This window comes from Myotis brandtii, unplaced genomic scaffold (genome assembly GCF_000412655.1).
Source record: "Myotis brandtii unplaced genomic scaffold, ASM41265v1 scaffold127, whole genome shotgun sequence".
Classification (NCBI taxonomy): Eukaryota; Metazoa; Chordata; class Mammalia; order Chiroptera; family Vespertilionidae; genus Myotis; species Myotis brandtii.
Genome location: NW_005354464.1, coordinates 2,751,471 through 2,775,113, shown reverse-complemented (window position 1 = coordinate 2,775,113; position 23,643 = coordinate 2,751,471). Strand labels below are relative to the sequence as shown.

At 38.0% G+C, this 23,643-nt stretch overlaps 1 protein-coding gene across 1 annotated transcript in view; it reads left to right on the top strand.

Annotated features, from left to right (window-relative positions):
- MCCC1 (methylcrotonoyl-CoA carboxylase 1 (alpha)) overlaps positions 1-23,643 on the top strand; it is a 56,843-nt gene that overhangs the window by 9,458 nt on the left and 23,742 nt on the right. Inside the window, exons 3-10 of the mRNA XM_005859503.2 lie at positions 5,251-5,387; positions 6,519-6,614; positions 10,716-10,837; positions 11,357-11,504; positions 11,592-11,713; positions 18,993-19,104; positions 20,794-20,875; positions 22,437-22,564. Coding sequence (XP_005859565.2) covers positions 5,251-5,387; positions 6,519-6,614; positions 10,716-10,837; positions 11,357-11,504; positions 11,592-11,713; positions 18,993-19,104; positions 20,794-20,875; positions 22,437-22,564 — 947 coding nt within the window. The remainder of the gene's footprint in view (positions 1-5,250; positions 5,388-6,518; positions 6,615-10,715; positions 10,838-11,356; positions 11,505-11,591; positions 11,714-18,992; positions 19,105-20,793; positions 20,876-22,436; positions 22,565-23,643) is intronic.

Genomic DNA, 23,643 nt, shown 5'->3' with positions numbered 1-23,643 from the left:
CCTTCCTCTCTGTAAAAAATCAATAAAATATATTTTTAAAAATATTCAAAGTGATGAAAAGTAAGCTAGAACCAAGACTACTCTACCCTGCAAGGCTATCATTTAAAATTGAAGGAGAGATAAAGAAAAAGCCAAAGGAGTTCATCACCACCACCAACCCAAGAAATGTTAAAGGAGCTTCTTTAAGAGGGGGCGGGGGAAGGAACATAAATATGAATAATAAAATGCCAATAACTATGTATGTATAAATAATCACTTTAAATGTAAATGAATTAAGTACTTCAATCAAAAGATATAGGATAGCTCTATGTATATTCTGCCTAAAATATCCACTTTAGATCGAAAGTCACACACAGACAAAATAAAAGGTTGGAAAACATATTTCATTCAAGTAGAAATTAAAAAAGCTGGGGTAACAATACTTATATCAGACAAAATAGACCTTAAAACAAAGGCTGAGATAAGAGACAAAGAAGGACATTACATAATGATAAAGGTGATAAAGGAATGAATCCAACAAGAGGATATAGCCTTTGTAAACAGTTATGCATCTAAATATATAAAGCAAATCTTGATGGACATAAAAGGAGAGATGGACAGTAATACAGTCAGTAGGGGACTTTAACACACCATTGGCATCAATACATATATCTTCCAGACAGAAAATCAATAAGGAAACAGTGGCCTTAAATGACACATTCCACCAGATGGATTTAATATTTTAAGAGCATTTCACCCCAAAGCAGTAGAATATATATTCTTTTCAAGTGCACATGGAAAATTTTCCAAGATAAACCATGTTTTGCCACAAAACAAGTCTCAGTAAATTGGAGAAGATTGAAATCATATCAAGCATCTTCTCTGACTACAATGGTATGAAACTAGAAATCAATTACAAGACAAAAAAAACCTTAAAAACACACCAACATGTGGAGGCTAATAACATGTTACTAAAATAGTTAATGAGTTAACAATGAGACCAAGGAAGAAATCAAAAGATGCCTTGAGATAAATGAAAATGAAAACACAAAAACACAAAATCTATGTGACACAGTGAAAGCAATCATAAGAGGAAATTCATAGTAATACTAGCCTACCTCATCAAACTAGAAAAATCTCAAAAGAACTGGAAAAATAACAACAAAGCTCAAAGTAAGTAGAAGGAAGGGAAAAAGGAAATAATAAAGATCAGAGTAGAAATAAACAAAATAGAGTAAAAAAAAAAAGCAATACAAAAAATGAACCAAGAGCTGATTTTTTAAAAAGATGAACAAAACTGGTAAACGTTTAACCAGACTCATCAAGAAAAGAGGAGAGAGGACCCAAATTAATAAAATCAGAAATAAAAGACCAGAAGTAACAACTGACACACAGAAGTACAAAGGATTATAAGAAAGACTCCAAATAATTATATGCCTACATATTGAACAATGTGGAAGATACGGATAAATCCCTAGAAATATAAAAATTTTTAAGACTGAATCAAGAAGAAAATCTGAACAGGTGACTACTTCGTGAAATCAAAACTAATAAAAAAAAACTCTCAACAAACAAATCCTGGATCAGATGGAGTCACAGTTGAATTTTATCAAACATTTAAAAAGACTTAACACCTATCTTTCTCAAATTATTCCAAACAATTCAAGAAGAGGGAAGGTTCCAAAGCTCATTTTATGAGGCCAGCATTATCCTGATTCCCAAACTAGACAAAGACATTACAAAAAAGAAAACTATAGGCCAATAATCCTAATGAACATAGATGCAGAAATCCTCAACAAGATATTAGCAAAACAAATTCAGCAATACATAAAAAAGATCATATACAATGATCAAGTGGGATTTATTCCTGGGATGCAAGGTTGATTCAGTATCTGCAAATCAATTAACATGATACATCACATAAACAAAATGAAGGATAAAAATCATATGATGATATCAACAGATGCAGAGTAGCATTTTATAAAATTAAGCACCCATTTATGATAATTCTCTAAAGTGGAAATAGCGGTAACATGCCTCAACATAAAGGCCATTTATGACAAACCCACAGCTAACATCATACTCAATGGGCAAAAATTAAAAGTGTTTCCCTTAATCTGAAACAAGACAGAGATGTCTGCTTTCACCACTCTTATTCAATATAGTACTGGAAGTCCTAGTCACAGCAATCAGACAAGAAGAAGAAGTAAAAAGCATCCAAATTGGAAAGGAAGATATAAAACTGCCATTATTTTCAGATGCCATAATACTGTATATAGAGAACCCTCAAGAGTCCACCAAAAAACGATTAGAACTGATAAATGATTGAGTAAAGTAGTAGGATATAAAATAAATATTCAGAAGTTGGTTGCATTTTTATACATCAATAAATGAACTATCAAAAAGAGAAATTAAGAAAACAATTCTGTTTACAATTGCATAAAAAAATACCTAGGAGTAAATTCAACCAAGGAGGTAAAAGACCTTTACTTGAAAAATTATAAGAAATCAAAGAAGATACAAATAAATGAAAGCATATACCCTGCTCATGGATAGGAAGAATTAACATTGTTAAAATGTCCATATTTCCCAAAGCAATCTATAGATTCAACACAATTTCTATCAAAAATACCAATGGTATATTTCACAGAACTAGAACAAATAATCCAAATATTTATAAGGAACCCCAGAGGACCCTCAAATAGCCACAGCAATCTTGAGAAAGAAGAACAAAGTTGGAGGTATCACACTATTTGATACCAAACTATACTGTAAGGCTAGATCATCAAAATAGCATGGTTCAGTCATAAAAACAGACAGTAAATCAATAGAACAGAATAGAGAGCTCAGAAAAACCCTTGCCTGTATGGTCAGTTAATGTATGACAAAGGAGGTGAGAACATACACTGGGGGTAAAAATAGTCTATTCAATAAATAGTGTTGGGAAAACTGAACAGAAGAAAAATGAAACTAGACCACCTTCTCACACCATATGCAAGAATAAACTCAAAATGGATTAAAGAATTAAATGTAAGACCCCAAGCCACAAAATTCCTAGTAGAAAACATTGGCAGTAAACTCTGACATTTCTCTTAGCAATATTCTTTCTGATATATCTCCTTGGGCAAGGGAAACAAAAGAAAAAATAAACAAATGGGACTATATCAAACTAAAAAGTTTTTGCACAGCAAAGGAAACTATCAATAATATGAAAAGACAGCCCACCGAATGAGAGGAGATATTTGCAAATGATATATTGGCTAAGGGATTAATACCCAAAATTTATAAAGAACTCATACAACTCAACATCAGAAAAACAATCCAATTAAAAAATGGGCAGAGGACCTGAATAGACACTGCTTCAGAGAGGACATACAGGTGTTTACTAGAACATATGAAAAGATGCTCAATGTCATAAATTATCAGAGAATGTAAATTAAAAATAATGAATGTTACATCTGTCAGAATGGCTGTCATCAATAAATCCACAAACAAGTGTTGGGGAGGATGTTGAGAAAAGGGAATGCCCTCGTACAATGTTTGAATGCAAATCAGTGCAGCCCCTATGGAAAACTGTGGAGGTTCCTAAAAAAATGAAAAATAGAACTAAGTTATGAGCCAGCAACTCCATTTCTGGTATATATCCAAAGAAACCCAAAATATTCATTTGAAAAGATATATGCACCTCTATGTTCATTGCAGCATTATTTACAATAGCCAAGATATGGAAGCAACCCAACTATCCATGAGTAGACAAGTGGGTGAAGAAGAAGTGATTAGATATATACAATGGAGTATTACTGAGCCATAAAAAAGAATGAAATATTACCATTTGCAACAACATGGATGGATCTAGAGGGTATTATGCTACATGAAATAAGTCCAACAGAGAAAGACAAATGTCAGGTAAAGAATCTAAAGAAAAAATAAAATAGAAACAGACTCATAGATGCATTGAACAAACTTATGGTTGCCAGATGGTGGGAGGTAGGGGCCGGGGTTGGAGGGCTTGGTGAAAAAGGTAAAAGGATTGAGAGGTCTGAATAAATTAGTAGTTACAAAATAGTCATGGGGATGTAAAGTGCAGCATAGGGAACATAGTCAATAATAATGTAATTAACTATGTATGGTGCCAGGTGATTACTTGAATTATCAGGGGTTCACTTTGTAAATTATATAATTGTCTAACCATTATGCTGTACACCTGAAACTAATCTATATAATAAAAGGCTAAGTGACCGTTTTGGCGGAATGACCAGAACGACCGGTCACTATGATGCGCACGGACCACCAGGGGGCAGACGCTCAGTGCAGGAGCTGCCCCCTGTTGGTCAGGGCGCTCCCACAGGAGGAGTGCCACTCAGCCAGAAGCTGGGCTCACGGCTGGCAAACTCAGCTGCCACAGTGTCGGGAGCCTCTCCCAACTCTGCAGCAGCACTACCGAGCCGTGGCAGCAGGTGCAGTGGGCTGTGATGAGTGTGCAAGCGACATGGCACCTGGCCCCGATTCGGGCTCCTCCCTGGCCACCTGCCACTTGGCGCACTGCTACATCCCCTGAGGCGTCCCGGACTGCCAGAGGGATGTCCGATTGACAGCTTAGGCCCAATCCTGGTGCCATTCTCTGTAGAAGGCAGTCAGTCTGAACAACTCAGTGACTCAGGGAACTCAGGGTGAGCCTGCCTCTTCGCTTGAGTCACCCACTCGATGGTGTTCGCAGGACAGACCATGGTGGCCCAGCCTGTGCACATGCAGCAGCTGCTGAAGCTCAAGCAGCAGGCTGTGCAGCAGCAGAAGGCCATCCAGCCACAAGACGGCAGTCGGACATTCCCCGAGGGGTCCTAGACTGTGAGAGGGCACAGGCCGGGCTGAGGGACCCGCCCCCTGCCCCCCAGTGCATGAATCTCATGCACCAGGTCTCTAGTATAAAATAATGTTGAATGTCAACTGTAATTGAAAAACAAAATTTTAAAAAGATTATTATTAACTATGATTTTTTAAGCTATTTTGATCTTTGGCATAACAAGCATCTTTTAATTTTATTTTAAGTTGAAAAATCTGAGTAATTTAAGAGTTTGTGTTAAGGATATCCGGAATTACAATGACAAGAAATGCACTGTCTAATATTAGTTAAAATGGTTATTTTAGGCTCTGCTTTGCTGATTTTACCAACATAAATATTTATCAGCTTGTTAATATCATAAAATATTTATTTTGCCTTTTTATTCCTTGCTCCACAGTAATATTTTTTGTATGATTTTTATGGTGTTTTAGGATGCAACATTACCAAAGTCCTCATTGCCAACAGAGGAGAAATCGCCTGCAGGGTGATGCGAACAGCTAAAAAAATGGGTATACAGTCCGTGGCTGTTTACAGTGAGGCTGACAGGAACTCCATGCATGTGGATATGGTATGTTGCTAAAAACTGGAAATCAGATTTTGTAATTGATCATATTTGTTAGTGTGTCAGTGTTTTAGTTCTTGACAGTTTGTATTTGCTAGTGTTAACAGTGTGCAGTAGGTAAGTTCAGCTGCTCACTAATAATTCCTTTTGGGGACATTTTCCAAATAAGTCACCAGTGGAACTTAACAGAATACTCTGTGATGTAGTTGATTTACAGGCCAGGTCCTGTCAATAGGATTGGTTAAAGCAGTTCACAGAAGGTGGCTGATGCACAGACCACACTTTAAGGGGCTCCTATCCACATCCCTGATGTGCAAGGAAAAGGATCAAGATTCTAGTTTTAGCAACTACTACTTACTGGCCAAGGGTCTTAGACAAGTCACGCAATGTTTCAGAGACTTGGCTTAACTGGAAAATTATAACTACAGGGACCTTCCTCCCCCAAGGTTTGTAAGTGTTAGCAATTATAACTAGCTTTATCCCTTAGACAGAACCCAGGCCTGCGTGAATTCAGCTGTCATCCTTCGTTATGTCCACAGCAAATTCCCAAGCACTGACAAGTCCACTGTGATGAGTTTCGCTTGGCCTTCCAGCTTTGCGTAGTAGGCCCATGCAGCTTTCTAGCCACTGTTCTGTCTCATATTGTGAATGCCTGTTGCCACTTTCATTTTACTTTAGTGTGTGACATATATTATACATAAAAATCAAGTTTTGACATTCTCCTAATGCAAAAGATTTCAAAATGAATTATTTTTTAATATATTTTTATTGATTTCAGAGAAAGGAAGGGAAAGGGAGAGAGAAATAGAAACATCAATGATGAGAGAGAATCACTGATCGGCTGCCTCCTGCACACCCCCGACTGGGGATTGAGCCCTGGGCATGTGCCCTGACCACGAATCGAACCATGACCTCCTGGTTCATAGGTCGATGCTCAACCACTGAGCCACACCGTCTGGGCCACAGTGGCTTATTTTTAATAGCATAGATATGAGCTAGTACTTTTGTATTATTCTTGGGGAGCCAGCATTTCTATGTTTCTATTTTTATTTCTACCTCTATTTCTATGTCCCTGAAGCAGTCCTATGTAGAGTACTAGGTCTGTGGTTTTCTAAACATATGCCATTTGTTAAACAGGCAGATGAAGCGCATTTCATTGGTCCTGCTCCCTCTCAGCAGAGCTACCTATCTATGGAGAAAATCATTCAAGTGGCCAAGATCTCTGCTGCACAGGTAAGGGTGATGAAGAGATATACAATACAAAAGTAAACGTGTTGCCCAATTTTCACAAAATTACTTATTATTTAGAGAATACACTTTCTATTTTTAGCCATTCCCAGTTTCTATCTTTCCTGTTAAAAACATTAATATGGAATGAACAGTCCAAACAGGCTTGCAATTTTGTGAACCACCAGGGTGAATTGGCAGCTAAATGTATGCCTGATGGGTAGGGAAATTGCCCACTGGTGGTAGTAGTATTGCTAGTTTTTCTTTTTTAATCCATTCAAATGCCCAAGAATACTGTGGTTTGGATATAGTAAGCTATTCTTCTTAAGAGCAATTAAACTTCTTGAGGTCATTCCCAGAATGTGTGATTGAACTCGATATTCACAAGTAGATAGCTGCTTTTCTTTTTAGTTTGAAGGGAGAGTATTTAGCTCATCAGAGTTCTATCAATTTAATATCTGTTCAAAAGAAGGGAAGCTAGCAATACTTTGAAAATGAAATTAAGGAAACAGTTACAGTGATAAATGCTATCATCAAAATCAAATAGTAACAAAGTTAGCAAAAGTAGTTCAAGACCAGTGTATTGAAGACTAAAACATTGCTGAGCAAAATTAAATGAGTCCTAAATAAGTAGGTAGATAAATCATTGGAAGACTCAATATTGTTAAGATGGCAATTCTTTCCAAATTGACTGATAGATTCAATTCACTCTATGTCAAAATCCCAACAGGCTATTTTATAGAAATTAACAAGCCTGTTCCTCAAATAGCTAAAGGCCTAGTATATAGTTAAAACAAGTTTGAAAAGACTAACAAATGTGTAGGGCATTTAAACGAAGCATGCGGCCTGCCAGCTGCAAGTTTGACATGTTTGGTATAGGATTTAGACCCTCTATTTCAAAACTCATTATAAAACTACAGTAACCAACAGTGTGTTAACAGAAGGATAAATATACAGGTTGGTGGAACAGAATAGAAAGTTGCACATTTATGGTTAATTAATTTTTGAATAAAGGTAAAGTAATGTAATAGGGAAAGGGTGGTTTTTTCAACAAATGGTGCTGGAACAAGTGGCTATCTATATGCAAAAAGATGAACCTAAAGTCTAGTTCCTACACTCTTACCTTACACTTTTCATAAAAAACAAAAATAACTTGAAATGTAGCATATATCTAAATGGAAGACCTACAACTATAAAACATAAGAGAAAATCTTTGAGAGGGTTAGGCAATAATTTCTTCAATATAACATAAGCAAGATTCATAAAAGAAAAAATTGATAAAATAAACTTCACCAAAATTTAAAACTTTTGCTCTTCAAACAAAACCATTAAGAACTTAGAAGATCAGCCATGGACTGGGAGAAAATATGTGCATAACATATATTTGATAAAGAGTGGTATCCAGAATTTTTAAGGAACACTTTACAGTTCAAACAACCCAATTGAAGAAAATGGGCAAAAGATTTGAATAGACACATCACCAAAGAAGATACACAAATGGCAATAAGCCCAATAAGAGATACTCAATATCATTAGTCATTAGGGAAATTGACATGAAAACCACAGTTCTATACCATTTCACACTCACTAGGATGTTATAAATATAAAAGACAGATAATAAGTGTTGGCAGGAATTTGGAGAAACTTGGAACCATCAGCTATTGCTGGTAGAAATGCAAAATAGGACAACTTCTTTAGAAAACTTAAAAATTTAAACATATACTTACCATATTTTGGCCCAACAGTTGCCCTCCTGAGCATTTATCCAAGAGAAACGAAAAATAGGCTTGTATGAATGTTCATAACAGCATTATTCATAATGGCCCCAAACTGGAAAAAAAATCTAAATGAAATCATGAACTAAATGTAGCATATCATAGTGGAATCAATTCTATAAAAAGAAATAAACTACCGATGCAGACAATTAACAAGGATGAACCTCAAAAAATTACGCTAAGTGCCATGGCCAGTTTGACTCAGTGGCTAGAGTGTCGGCCTGCGGACTGAAGGGTCCTGGGTTCGATTCCAGTCAAGGGCACATGCCCGGGTTGCGGGCTTGATCCCCAATAGGGGGTGTGCAGGAGGCAGCCGATCAATGATTCTCTCTCATCATTGATGTTTCTCTCTCTTCCTCTCTTTTCCTCTCTGAAATCAATAAAAAAATATATTTAAAATGTTTCCCTCCCCCCCAAATTACGCCAAGTTAAAGAAGTCAGACACATAAGACTATGTACTGTATGATTACATATCTAGGAAATTTCTTTTTAAAAAAAGTGAAACTATAGAGACAGCAGGTCAGTAAGCTGCTTGGTTCTAGAAGTAAGAATTAATTAGGTATGCACATGGGCACACAGGAACTTTTTTGAGTGAAAGAAGTGTTCTAAAACTGGATTGTAGTAATAGTTGCACAATTGTATAAATTTACTACATTCATGAAACTATAAATGGGTGAATGTTATATATGTAAATCATACCTTAAAAAAAAAGCTGTTTATAAACCAGGGAGGACGGAGTGTAGATCTTTTTCAGTGTGCCTAGCATAAGTAACATTTGACCATTTCATAGGAAATGTCTGAAATTGAGCATTGGTTTGAAAGAAACAAAATTCCAAACTGGCATAAAAATGTGACGTGTTGCATTTTATTCAGTATTTAGCATTTTGTTGTTTGCCATCAGTAAGATAGGGGTTTTTCTATTCACATGAGTTTCCCAGACATTGGAAGCTAACTGCTTTAATGTTGAAATGTCCTTTAAGCGCAACTATTTTGAAATAGGGTTGGCAGAGCTTTCTTTTAATATTCAGTTGGTTATAATTATTATTTTAGAAGAGCAAATGTCCTGAGGGCTACTGAAGTGGGAGACCGAGTTGCTTCATCCCTCACTAAACAATCTGAGCTGCAACTGTTTGCTTCCCTGTGTCTTCCCTCTTTGCTGTTGGCATGTTTGCCCTAAGAAAACACACTGTTCTTGGGTCACCGATTGTCCCCTTTGGTGAGCGAGAAAGCCAGATACATAAATTTGTTAAAACTCTGAGGAACTTGCAAGTAACTAGGCAAAAGTCTGAGATAGTCCTCTTTCACTAAAGTATATACAGGCTTTATTTAGCATATGACTTTTTGTTTGCTTCTTAGTTATCTTTTTAGAGAGGTGACATGGGCACATAGCAACCTGAAGATAGATGGGGTGTGATTGTGGTAGTGTGTTCTTCTCAGCTTGTGGGTTCCACAGTTTCAGTTCTAAGCCAGCTCTATATGAAGGCAGAGTCAAGAAATCCCCATTACCTTTACTCCTATTTATCCTCCTTGACATTCTACCCTAAAAGCAGTATTATTATAAAATAAAATACAGATTCCTCTGATCCATCCATTCCACTTGTAGATTTATACTTATAAGAACTTAAAGCAGGGACTCAAAGAGATACGGGCACATCAATGTGTATAGCAGCTTTATCCATAATAGCCAGAAGGTGGAAACAATCCTCATCCATCAACAGGTGAGTGGTAAACAAAGTGTCGAATATATACACACAGGGACTATTATTCAGCCTTAAAAAAGGAATGAAATTCTGATTCATGCTACTACATGGATGAACCTGGGAAACATTCTGCTCTGTGAAATAACCCAGACACAAAAGGGTAAGTTTGTACAATTCCACTTATATCAGGTTCCTACAATAAACAAGTTCATAGAGAGGGAAAGTGAAATTTGTGAGACGGAACGTTACCAGGCAGTGGGGGGTTAGTGTTTAATGGCACAGAGTTTCTGTGTGGGGTGATGACGGCGTTCTGGAGATGGTTGGTGGTAATGGTTGCCCAGCCTGGTGCATGTGCTTAATGCCACTGAATTGTGCACGTCAACGTGGTTAAAATAGAGGTTTATCTCATGTATCTATTACCACAATAAAAAGAAATACAGGTTCTTCTGGTTCAGGTAAGGCTTCAGAACTTCAGTGTGAGTGTTGCAGATGTCTGCTTGGAAACAGGCTTTGATAGCGTAGTGTAGGCATCACCAGCACAGGGAGGCCTCCCCACAGGAAAGCGATGCCGCCTGCATCCCACTTTGCCAGTGGAGTGCTAGTAAATTTGTCTTTTCTTTTCTCGCTTCTAGGCTATCCATCCTGGGTACGGTTTTCTTTCAGAAAACATGGAATTTGCCGAACTATGTAAGCAAGAAGGAATTATTTTTATAGGTCCTCTCTCATCTGCAATTAGGGACATGGGTATAAAGAGGTATGAGTGTATATTTTTTAAATAAGGTCAATTGAAATGATTTATTTTACCTATAATAGACATGCTAATAATACACTTTTGTTGTCATAGGCATAAGTTGTTTATCTGCCACTTCAGAAAAATACTCAGCTAGTTAGTATTTCTAATCAACATGCTAATTCTTTCGGGGGGATAAAAACAAGGTAGGATGAGTTACCACATGAAAAATTGGATTGAGGGAAATCAACAGATATTTTCATATTTGCATTAATATTTGTTATCTCAGACTATAGTTTTTTCTTTATCTATGGGATGTTTTCTTTGAAAAGTTCCATTATAATACAGATGATATATTATAGAATTATACACCTGAAACCTATAAAATTTTATTAACTGATATCACCCCAATAAATTCAATAAAAAAGAAAAAATTAAACATAAAATAAAAAGTTCCATTATATTTTGTAGACTGGTCTGTATTTGTTTCTCTTGTATGAAATTTCATAGAATTTGGGTATCTTGGGCTTTTTTATTGTAAAGTACATCCAAATCCATAATGGCTGCTGCTGGAGTGCCTGTTGTGGAAGGTTATCACGGTGAGGACCAGACAGACCAGTGCCTGAGAGAGCATGCTGGGAGGATCGGCTACCCCGTCATGATCAAAGCCGTCCGTGGTGGAGGAGGAAAAGTAAGACTGTGCGTGCTCATGTTTTCCATTTCCGGCTACTCTCCTTTGTTTTATTTATGTTGTCGTCAAATCTACCTTTCACCTTAGGGTATGAGGATCGCTAGATCGGAAAAAGAATTTCAAGAACAGTTGGAATCAGCCCGGAGGGAAGCGAAGAAGTCTTTCAATGATGACGCTATGCTGATTGAGAAGTTTGTGGACACTCCAAGGTGGGGTTAGCTTTTTTTTTCTGACTCAGATTTTTTAAATTATAAAAAATGCACACACATTATATAAAATACAAAGTTCTAGTAGGACATAAGTACATACATTCCCCAATCCCACCCCTGATGTACCCACTATAATGTTATGGTATGCATACTTCCAGGCATTTTCTATGTGAATAGATACATTTATACATATACAAACAGAATACAACATACATACAGAACAGTGAATCAAATCTTATATAATATTGCATGTTAATATTATATCAGAGATCTTTCCATGTCAGTAAATATAGATCTCATTCTTTTTGTTGACCTTAATATTGGTTCCATAATATTGAGATGTCATTAATTCATTCAATCCATTACTTTTTGATATAACTTAAGGTCTTTTTAAAATAAAAAAATTCCTGTAAGAAATTATGCTATATTGTCATGGCTGGTTTTGCTCAGTGGTTAGAGTGTCGGCCTGTAGACCCAATGGTCCGGGTTCAATTCCCGGTCAAGGGCATGTACCTAGGTTGCAGGCCAGATCCTGGCCCGGTCAGGGTGTGTGCAGGAGGCAATCGATTGATGTCTCTATCACATCAATGTTTCTCTCTCCCCCCCTCCCTCCCTTCCACTCTCTTTAAAAATCAATGGGGGAAAAATATCCTTGGGTGAGGATTAACCAATGTGTTTCAAGAGCACACTAGCACAATCACACCTCATCTATCTTTAGGTTCCTATGTGCCCATGTCACCTTTCTAAAAACAAAAACAAAAATGAAATTAAGCTATATTTTACAGAACTCTGTAAGCATCAGTTGAGATGTTCAGAATATGGAAATAGTTACCCAATTGAATTATAATTGTAAGTGAATGTGTTAACAAATAATACTAACAGCTCACACTTTTATTGCACTCACCATATGCTGGGTCCTAAATATTTTACATATACTAACTAATCTTGCTGTCCAAATTCTAATTCTTGCAAGAACCCCTTTAGATGGGTAGTATTCCCATTTTGCAGGTGAGGATACTGAGCAACAGAATAGTCACATCAGATAACTTGCCTGAGGTCTCCCAGCTAAGATGTAGTGGAGCTTGGATTTCAACCCAGGCAGTCTGACTCTAAAATTCACACTCTAAGCCACTGCACTAAACTGCTACTCCAGGTACCACAATAACAAATGCCGTGTAAATATCTAATTTTTATTTTCTGGAGTTTTCTTTTTATGCCTATTGCTTAAAATAAGGTACTGAGTATAAAAGCTTCCTGTTTCATAGGCTTTTTGGTAATTTATATAGCTATAGATGTAGATATAGTTATCCTGTATGTCCAGGGACTTGATAAAGACCAGAGAGGGATTTACCTTGAAGATAATGAGCTGAAGCTTCCCTTGCATGAACCTCTTCCAAGTTCCAGTACCTAACTGTGTCTTCTTTTTAAAGAGGGCCCCCAAATAGTTTTTGTTTCAGACCATACAAGCTTAGAACTGTCCCTGAACATGCCAAGTAAATTAAATTCATTTAGAGTTTGTTAAAAAAAAAAAAAAAAGTCAACTTTAAAATCGGCCAGTTGATTAGGAGTGCATAACATAATGCCGCCTGCTAGTGGGAAGCCAGGAAAAGACAGAGGAGAATCTAAGATAAACCAGGGCTCCCTCCCACAGCATCTTTCCAGAAGAACAGGCCGACTCTCCAAGGGGCATACTCTGGAGTTAGATTGCTGTGGACACATCAGCTAGCTGCCAGCTATTTCAGTGACTGTAACTCCATGCTCTGACATTTTTTGAAGCTGTGAATTCTTTCCTTGTGAAATGTTAGCTACATATTACCTCACATTGTAATTTATTCCTCCAATAGCTGGGAAACTCCTGGGAATCAAGGACCTGCTAGTATATTTCTTTTTCATTTTCCCCTATATATTACTACCCGGCATACTACTTTCTTCATGATAGGCATCAATAATATTTCTTTAAATATAGAAGTAATGTGAATACATTACAAATTTTTGGAAAATACAGGAGTTGGAAAACAAAGTCACTCATAATCTCGTTCTCTAAGTATATTAATATTTCTATATATTTCTGTGCCGTATTTTCTAGTAATAATATTTTAATATCATGATAATTGTACTGAATGTAGTATGTCATATCCTGCTAAATAGCTACCTGTTGAATTAATGGAGTGTGAGAAAATTGTCAAGATGGTGCTGGCAACTGAGAAAAGTACATACAAGATGTTTTCTAGATCTGATCAGTTACTCTGTTTATCTGAAAGGCTGGGACAGAAAATGGTCTTCAAAGTGTACTATTTGGAGGGTAATAAGAGAACCCGGATTCCGTCCTCACTTTATAGTCAATAAATAATCTATGTGAATTTAAAATGTCACTAGGAAAATAACAACTTTAGAACTTTTAGAAAACATCAAGGCATTTCTAATAGAATCCAGCTGTGTCCACCTACCAGTACAGTGGGACCTTGACTTACGAGTGTCCCGACTAACGAGTTTTTCCGAGATAGGAGCCGTCTCTTGGCCGATTTTTTGCTTTGAGTTGACAGAGTAATTTGAGTTAACGAGCTCCTTAACGAGCTCTGTCACGGAACGAATTAAACTCGTAAGTCAAGGCCCCACTGAATCTAGCCAGTGATGGCAAACCTTTTGAGCTGGGCGTGTCAGCATTTTGAAAAACCCTAACTTAACTCTGGTGCTGTGTCACATATAGATATTTGTTGATATTTGCAACCATAGTAAAACAAAGACTTATATTTCTGATATTTATTTTATATATTTAAATGCCATTTAACACAGAAAAATCAACCAAAAAAATGAGTTCGCTTGTCACCTCTGACAGGCGTGTCATAGGTTCGCCATCACTGATTCTAGCCAGACCCCCAGTGGCTGGCTGGAGCGGCTAGGATTGGTTCTGAGATGGTGCTCCATATCCTCTACGTTAGGTCAAGCAGCAGAAAAGATGAGTCAGCAAAAGGAAAAGGACAGCCTTAGCCGGTTTTGCTCAGTGGATAGAGCGCCGGCCTGCGGACTGAAGGGACCCAGGTTCAATTCTGGTCAAGGGCACATGCCCAAGTTGCAGGCTCAATCCCCAGTAGGGGGCCTGCAGGAGGCAGCCAGTCGATGATTCTCTCTCATCATTTATGTTTCTATCTCTCTCTTCCTCTCTGAAATCAATAAAAAAAAAAAAAAGGAAAAGGACACAAGTGACTTAGTGATTACAGAATCAAAACGGAAAACACAGATCCTCAGTGGTCTTCCTTTGCACGTAGCTGAAGGAAAACTGTGTCCAAGTTTTGAGACCTCAGAATAAAAACTGTGTTGTGTTCTGCTCTTGGTGTGGCCCCAGCACGTTCCTTCCTGAACCTGGAGCCCCTGCTACAGTGCCGTCCTCTCTGGAGCAGCTGAAAGATAAGGGAGGGTCCGGAGAAGGTAGACTTTTATCATTGTAATTTGAAAATCAGGTTGTTCAGCTTCAGCATGGAAAGAGCTTGGAAGCTGTTACATTTGAAGAGCAAGTAGAAAGCTGGACAGAATGAAAGTCAGTGACTTAGAGCCAGAAGAGAACTGAGGGCACAGGGAAGCCACCCCGAAGTCTGGGCAGGCATGTGAGCACCGCGAAGCACAGTCAGGATCCGCCTGCCGGCAGCAGAAGCCGCTGGAGCCGTGAACTTACAGGGACACTGAAATGGGAATTTTGACAAATTGCCGGAGGTTGATTGTGGACGAGCTTGATAGTGAGAAAATCCTTAAGCCCCAGTGTTAGGGGGGCCTCCCAACTCTTCATTCGTTTTATTGTCAGGAATCCCACCAAGTTCTCACAGTGAAAATCTAAGCAGGGGGGGGGGGGTAGAAAAGTAACCTTCTGAAATAGGCCCAGAGCAGTTTATTCTCAGAAACCAAGGCCAACACTCCCAGGGAAACTGCCAGATCCGTTTCTGTCCTGGGGGAAGGGCAGCCGGCCAAGTCTAACCTCTAACCTGCCCGCTGTACCTAAGGGTGAAAACTGTGAGGAAACACTGCTGAGGCACAGGGTCAGGCCAACTGAAACACTGAGATTGAATCATAAGATCATAGAGTGTTTTTCCTGCCCTACACCCTGCCATGTCACCAGGGCTCCGTGTAATCACAGGGGGTTCCAACTGAAAGAAGTGCAGGACGCAGACTCTGTCCAGAAAGCAGTTCTTGTTGAAGCCCCAAGACAACAGGAGAAAGAAAAGTAAATCAAGGACATTGGAGGAAAGTGAAGCCTCTGGTACCGACAGCTGCTGCAAACATTAAACACAACATGCCTCCAAACTGATTAACCTTAAACACTAAAGGCCTGTACCTCAGTTCCTGGTATGGGATACATCACATCTGGTTTCCTCCCTTCCTCCCTCCCTTCCTCCCTCCCTCCCTCCCTTCCTCCTTCCCTTCCTTCCTTTCCTTTTTTGTCTATTTATTTTAATTGATTTTAAAGAGAGGAGGGGAGAGAGAAACATCCATGTGAGAGAGAAACACTGATTGGTTGCCTCCCGCACGAATCTTGACTAGGAATGGAACTACACCCTGGATATGTGTCCTGACCGGGAATCAAACACACCACCTTTTGGTGTGTATTGTACGATGCTTCCACCAATTGAGCCACACCAGCCAGGGCCATCACATCTGGATTTTTTTAAAAAAAAAAAATTCCAAGCCTTAAAGGTAAAAAAAAACACACACACAAAAAAAACAATTTGAAGTACAATGCAAGTATCAGAACTAGATTGAGATGTGACAGATTTGGGGATCATCTATGGAATTTAAAGTATGTGGTTAATATGTTAAGTGCTCTAATGGAGCAAGTAAAAAAAAACATGCAAGAACAGAGGGTAATGTAAACAAAGAGATAGAAATTTAAGAAAAAAATCAAATGAAAATGCTAGAAATAAAGAACATCATAACAAAGGAAGAATGCATTTGATGGACTAATCAGTAAACTAGACACAGCTGGAGAAAGAATCAGTGACCTTGAACGTATGTCAACTTCCCAAACAAATACAAAGAGAAGTGAGAATGAAAACAAACAAATACAACATAACTGAACTATCTAAGAACTGCAGAACAACTTTTAAAGGTGTAACATGTGCTTATTTGAATACAAGAAGAAAAAGGAGTAGGAGAACTATTTCAAAGTAATAATGGCCAAAATGTTCCCAAAATTAATGACAGGCACCACACTACAGAACCAGGAAGCTCAGAGGACATCAAAGAGGATAACTGTCAAAGAAATTTTAAAATTATATTCAAACATAAGAAAACAAAGACAAATAGGACATCTTGGAAAAAACCAGAGGGGCGAAACTTCCTGTAGCACATCAGACATCTCACAGAAACCATGCAAGCAAGAATCAAGTGGAGTGGAATCTATATAAAATGTTGGGAAAAAACACAAACCTAGAATTCTATATGCAATGAAATTACCCTCAGACATGCAGGAGGAATAAACATGTCCTCAGACAAAATTTGAGGGAATTTGTCACCAGTAGACTTGCCTTGCAAGTAACAATAACAGAAGTTCTTCAAAGAAAAGGAAAATGGTACAGATTAGAAACTCAGATCTAATAAAGGAGGAATATTAGACAAGGACCTCACAGTTAACAATTTGTTCGAAATAATAAGAAGAGTGTATTTGGCGATGTTAGCTTAATGATAAATAAAAAGAGGAGGAAAGGTCAAGAAGGCAAATCCAAAAGGAAGAAATCAACTTCTATTGTGTTGGACAGATAGGAAGATTTCCGAATGGCCCATCCAGTGGAACTGATAAATCAAGAAAATTAATTTTCCCAAGTGGTTTAATGAAGTATTTTATGGAATGAACAGAAAGGAACAGCTCTGAGCCACTGCTAAACAGGACATTTACGAGACTTCTTGTTTTTTGTGTGCTTTTTTTTTAAGTTTTTTTTTTTTTTTTTTTTTTTTTAGAGAGAATGAGAAAGGAAGAGGGAGAGAAACATGGATGTTCGAGTGAAGCATCAATTGGGTGCCTCCTGCACACTCCTTACGGGGACCGAGCCTGTAACCTGGGGATGTGCCCTCACTGGGAATTAATCCAGCCAACTGAGCCACATGGCCAGAACTGACTTCCTGGTTTATTTGTTTTGTTATTTTTCCTTATTGTTGACAGTATTGCAGATGTCCCTCCCTTTTCCCCCTATTGCCCCTCTTCACCTCCCCCACCCCCGGGCCTTCACAGCTCTATTGTTTGTGTCCCTGAGCATACATATATGCATATAAGTTTTTTGGTTAATCTCTCCATGCCCTCCTCCCCACTTCTCTGACTTCCTGGGGGTTTTTTTAAAAGTTTTCTTCTAGGTTTGACAGTTTTTGTTTTAACTAGTCAATGGGGAAAACATTTGCTGATCACTCGTTTCTGTGTTATGGTGGTGTATATGTGAGGTGAACTACAGTGTGAACATATCACAATAAGCCTACTGAGAAGAATGCTTTCTTGTATTCACCAGATGGTCTGTGTTAGCCTTGTTTTCGTAAGTGTTATGTGTGTTTACTCTTAATATGATTTCTCGTAATTTTGCTATTTTTATACTCAACATTTAAGTGCCTTTTTGTTTTTTTATGACTTAATGTTAGTATAGTCTTAAAAACTAATGAGCCATATTAATTTATTTCTTAACATTTAAATTTTCAATCTGTCATAGTTTAAAAAATCAGACTGTAAGAGTTGATTTTAAAAAAATATCCTGATCATAAAAAAGTTTTCATTGGATTTTTGAGGCTATATGAAATAAGAGTATAACTTATAATTATTAATTAGTCAGCTTTACCAGTATTTGCCTTAACAGTTTGCACTTTTTGTACCTTGCCCCACTCTGAGGTCATAAATATAGGGTGTCCCCCCAAAAATGTATACACACACTTTGTATAATTATAAAGGCAGTGTTTATTTAAGTACATTTCACTTTAAAAATTGAGCTATCAGCTCTTAAAGTGTATATACATTTTTCTGGGACAACCTATAATAGTCTCTTGTGTTTTCTGTCTTTTCTTATTTCCCAGTTATTTCATTTTTTTTTCTTTAATGTTCATCCAGTAAATGGAAAGTTTTTCATTGGGTGTTTATAAGGTTTACTGTAGTTCTGTTTCTAAATTTATATTCTCTGTTTTGAGGTAAAAATATCCTATCATGTGTAAAATAAAAATAGAGGAATCCTGGTCACCTTGGACAATAGTCTGGCTTGTGGAATGTGATACTTTTTATCCTTAGGAAAGTATGTTAACATGAGTGTTTGCTTTTAAATAGGCATGTAGAAGTCCAGGTGTTTGGTGATCACCATGGCAATGCTGTGTACTTGTTTGAGAGAGACTGTAGTGTCCAGAGGAGGCATCAGAAGATCATTGAGGAAGCCCCAGGGGTAAGGACCTTGTAAAGAAAATTGTAATCTTCTCTGTAATGGAAACACTAGTCACTCTGATTTTCATATCAGAAATCTGTGAAGCTAGTGTCTCCCCCAAAGTCCTGCTGGACAGCTGCTTCTAAGTAGTAGTATAAGGATAAGGCCCCCTCTCTCCACCCTTCCCCCCCACCCCACCCCTGGGATGGAGCCTGCAACCCAGGCATGTACCCTGACCAGGAATCAAACCAGTGACCTCTTGGTTCATGGGTCGATGCTCAACCACTGAGCCACACCATCGGGGCGTGGTTTTACTTATTTTTGGATTTATATTTCTTTACAGCCTGCTACTGCTGCAGGCTTCTTTTCTTGTTCAAGGTTATATACAGTAGTCCCCCCTTATCTAGAGCTTCAGTTACCCATGGTCAATGGTGGTTTGAAAATATTGTCAGAAATTCCAAAACTATAATAAAATTCCTGAAAATTTATCAGTTTTAAATTGCACACCATTCTGAGTAGTGTGATGAAATCTTATGCCATCCCACCCGGGATGTGAATCACCCCTTTGTCCAGTGTATCCACGTTGTATAGGCTAACCCGCCTGTTAGCCACTTGGTATTTGTCTTAGCTATCAGATCGACTATCACATTACATGCTTGTGTTCAAGTAACCCTTATTTTACTTAATAATAGCTCCAAAGTGCAAGAGTAATGATGCTGACAATTTAGATATGTCAAAGAGAAGCTGTAATTGCTTCCTTTAAGTTAAAAGGTCTGTATGTATACGAAAAACATACATAGGGTTTGGTACTCTCTGTGGTTTCAGGGATCCAATGAAGATATATATATATATATATATTTTTAAAGTACTTTATTGATTTAGAGAGGAAGAGAAACATCAATTGGTTGCCTCCTGCAGGTGCCCCAACTGGGGATCAAACCCACAACCCAGGTATGTGCCTAGACCAGGAATCAAACCTGCCACCTTTCAGTGTACAAGACGACGCTCCAACCAACTGAGCCACCCGGCCAGGGCTCCCCTGGAGATCTTGCACATGTCCCCATGGATAAGGGGAGACTACCATGCATGTTTTTATCAGTATGTAGTTTCATCAGGTCAGGGATCTGAGATTTCTGGTAATCAGTTTGTTATTCGCATATTAAAATTTTGATTTCTGTTGTAGAGTATATTATACCTTTTGAAGTAAATGTCAACAACAATAATTTCAGTAAAGCCTTATTTTGAACAGTGACTGCTTAAATATATATTTGTAGAGCTCAGTTTTTAAAATTTTAAAAGCTTTGTCTATTTATTGACATACATTTCTTTTTCTGAACCATTTTTAACTTGGAATCTCAAGGTTTACCATATTCCAAGATAATTATTGCACACTTGATACAGATTGCTTTATCATCTTAAAATAGAGACTGTTCAAAGTTTCTATATTGACACATTTAATTTTAAGTAGACATATAGTTATAAAAGTTATGTAGGAACAAGGGACACGGATATATCATTATGCTGAGGAATATGTGCAATTCATAGAAATTACTAGCAGAACCATTAAACTTTGGTATTGTGACAGCTTTTTATCTTTATTATTATCTCTTGAATGTAATATTTGCTACATGAAGATGTAATATTGGATCTTAGTGGAAATTTCTAGTGGGACAAAGTACTAATGGAAATTATTTAAATATTTGTTCATAGCCTGGTATTAAACCTGAAGTAAGAAAAAGGCTTGGGGAAGCTGCAGTCCGAGCTGCTAAAGCTGTAAATTATGTCGGAGCAGGTATGCTAAGATTTGTTTCTAAAAGAGAAGGAGAAGCAATAATTTATGTATGCTTTAGAGGCAAAAGAAACATATCGCTTTTATATCAGTGGCTTTCAAACCTTTTTGACCAGATCCACAAGGAAAAAAAAACAAAACACACACACTCATATTTTATATTGAGACCATATGTGTGTGTGTGTGTATGTATACTTATATTCATATATGTTTAAAAAAGGATTTTACTAAATAATGCATATCCTAATATGTGTAATGCTATTTGATATTTTCTGTCTTATTTGAAATTAAAATTACAAAATTGATTTTTTAAATTAATAAAGTTTATTTTTTACAGCAGTTTTAGTTTCACAGCAAAATTGAGCAGAAAGTACAGAGATTTTCCCATATACTCCCTGTCCCCACATGCACACAGCCTCCCCGCCATCAACATTCCCCATCAGAGTGGTACATTTGTTCTGATCAGTAAACTTACACTGACACATTTTTATCACTCAGAGAACGTAGTTCATATTAGGGCTCATTCTTTTTAAGACATTTAAAAAATATATTTTTATTGATTTCAGAAAGGAAGGGAGAGGGAGAGAGAGATAGAAACATCACTGATGAGAGAGAATCATCAATTGGCTGCCTCCTGCACACCCCCAACTGGGGATTGAGCCCGCAACCTGGGCATGTGCCTTGACTAGGAATCAAACCATGACCTCTTGGTTCCTGGGTCAGCACTCAACCACTGAGGCACACCAGCCAGGCAAAGTGGATGAGTTTTTATACTTTAACTGGAGGCCCGGTGCACAAAATTTGTGCACGAGTAGGGTCCTTAGGCCTGGCCATCGATCAGGGCCGATTGGAGCCTTCCAGCTGCCAGCCAGGGGCTTCCTTCCCTGGCTGCTGGCTGCTGGCTGGGGCCTTCCTTTGTTCTGCACCGCCCCCTGGTGGTCAGCGTATGTCATAGTGAGTGATCGAACACCTGGTCTCCCGATTGAACTCCTGAGGGGACACTTTCCATATTAGCCTTTTATATATATAGATAAAGCTGGAGATGTTTTGTAGTGCCTAATAAAATGCCAATAGGTAATACATTATTAACATAAGATTTAGTTGCTAAGCAATCTTTCAATGCGTCACCAGCAAAAGGACTTTTAAAGGAAATTTCCAAGAGCCCAAAACTAAGGAGAAAAGATTGTATTTTTCTGCAGAGGGTTAGAGTGAGGTGGGATGTCACAGGGTGCAGTTCCCAGGATCTGGGTGAACTTTGCCCAAGTACATGAACTGACCCAGGATCATGGCAGTCATGTTCTCACTGCGTGAGAGCTGACACTGCTTCGTATCTTGGGCTTACTATTTGCTCAAAACCCCAAATATATTTTTCTGTTGCAAAATTTCATGTGGCTCCCTATTTTGACTGAGAGTCATTTGCTGCTACAACATGTGAGATATTTTTTTTCATGAAATCCAAAGTACCATTGAATGAACGCAATGGTAAAACTGTTACACCAAGGAATATTTTACTTGGCTACTAATTACATACTATTGAAATGTGATCATTGTATTTTACTTTTAGGAACTGTGGAGTTTATTATGGACTCAAAGCACGATTTCTACTTCATGGAGATGAATACAAGGCTGCAAGTGGAACATCCTGTTACTGAGATGATCACAGGAACTGACTTGGTGGAGTGGCAGATTAAGGTGGGAGTGATTTTTCTATTCAATATCAGTCTTGGAAACTGCGTTGCCTTCTGGCCTCCTAAAGAAAAGTGTCTTTTTGGATAAGGGTTCAGTTCTTACTGGTTGTGATGGGAACAGGAAAATGGCAGGTTCAAGATGACATTGCAGTTCATGCTATGACATTATTGTCACTTTATGGACACAGATTCCCAATCTGTTCATTGCCATCATTTCCCTTCAGGCATGGGGCAGCCAACAGGTGAGCTGCTGCTATTGATGATGGCTGGTGACCACATGGTCTCAAAACCAAAACCTGGTACTCTACCGAGGGCCACATCCTTCTGGCCAGGCTGTCATTAGATGTTAGAGGCAGGACAGATGCCAGCCAAGATGAAACGAGCTAATACAGAGTTGGGAAGGAAGGGTCCATGGGCAAGTGTTGACTTAAACACTGTTGCTGGCCCACAGTGGGATAAGTATGAGACAGTCACAATATATAATTAGAAATTTTTTAAATGATTTGGCATCTGGCCAGTGTGACTCAGTGTTTGAGCATCAACCTGTGAACCAGGAGGTCCCGATTCGATTCCCAGTCAGGGCACATGCCCTGGTGCCAGGCTCTGTCCCCAATAGGGGGCGTGCAGGGGGCAGCCAATCAATGATTCTCTCTCATCAGTGATGTTTCTATCTCTCTCCCTCTCCCTTCATCTCTGAAATCAATAAAAAAAAATATTTTAAGAAAGTAAAGCAATTTGGCATCGCTGTGACATATCTACTGGTTTTACAAAAGTTTTAAGTCCACAACTGTTCTTTTATTTTAATAGTGTGAGAAGCACTGGCCTAAACCAGAGGTCCACAAAGCATATTATTTCAAATATTATTAATAATAGCTTAGCATGTTTTTTTCTTTATTGAAAACAATAGATTGTATCTCAGCCTTCTTTAATTAATTTATTTTTTTATTATTTTATTGCTTAAAGTATTACAGAGAGTATTACATATGTCTCCTTTTTTCCCCGCCCTTGACAATCCCCCGGCCTCCCCTACCCCCCAGTGTCTTATGTCCTTCCATTGGTTATGCTTTTATGCATGCATACAAG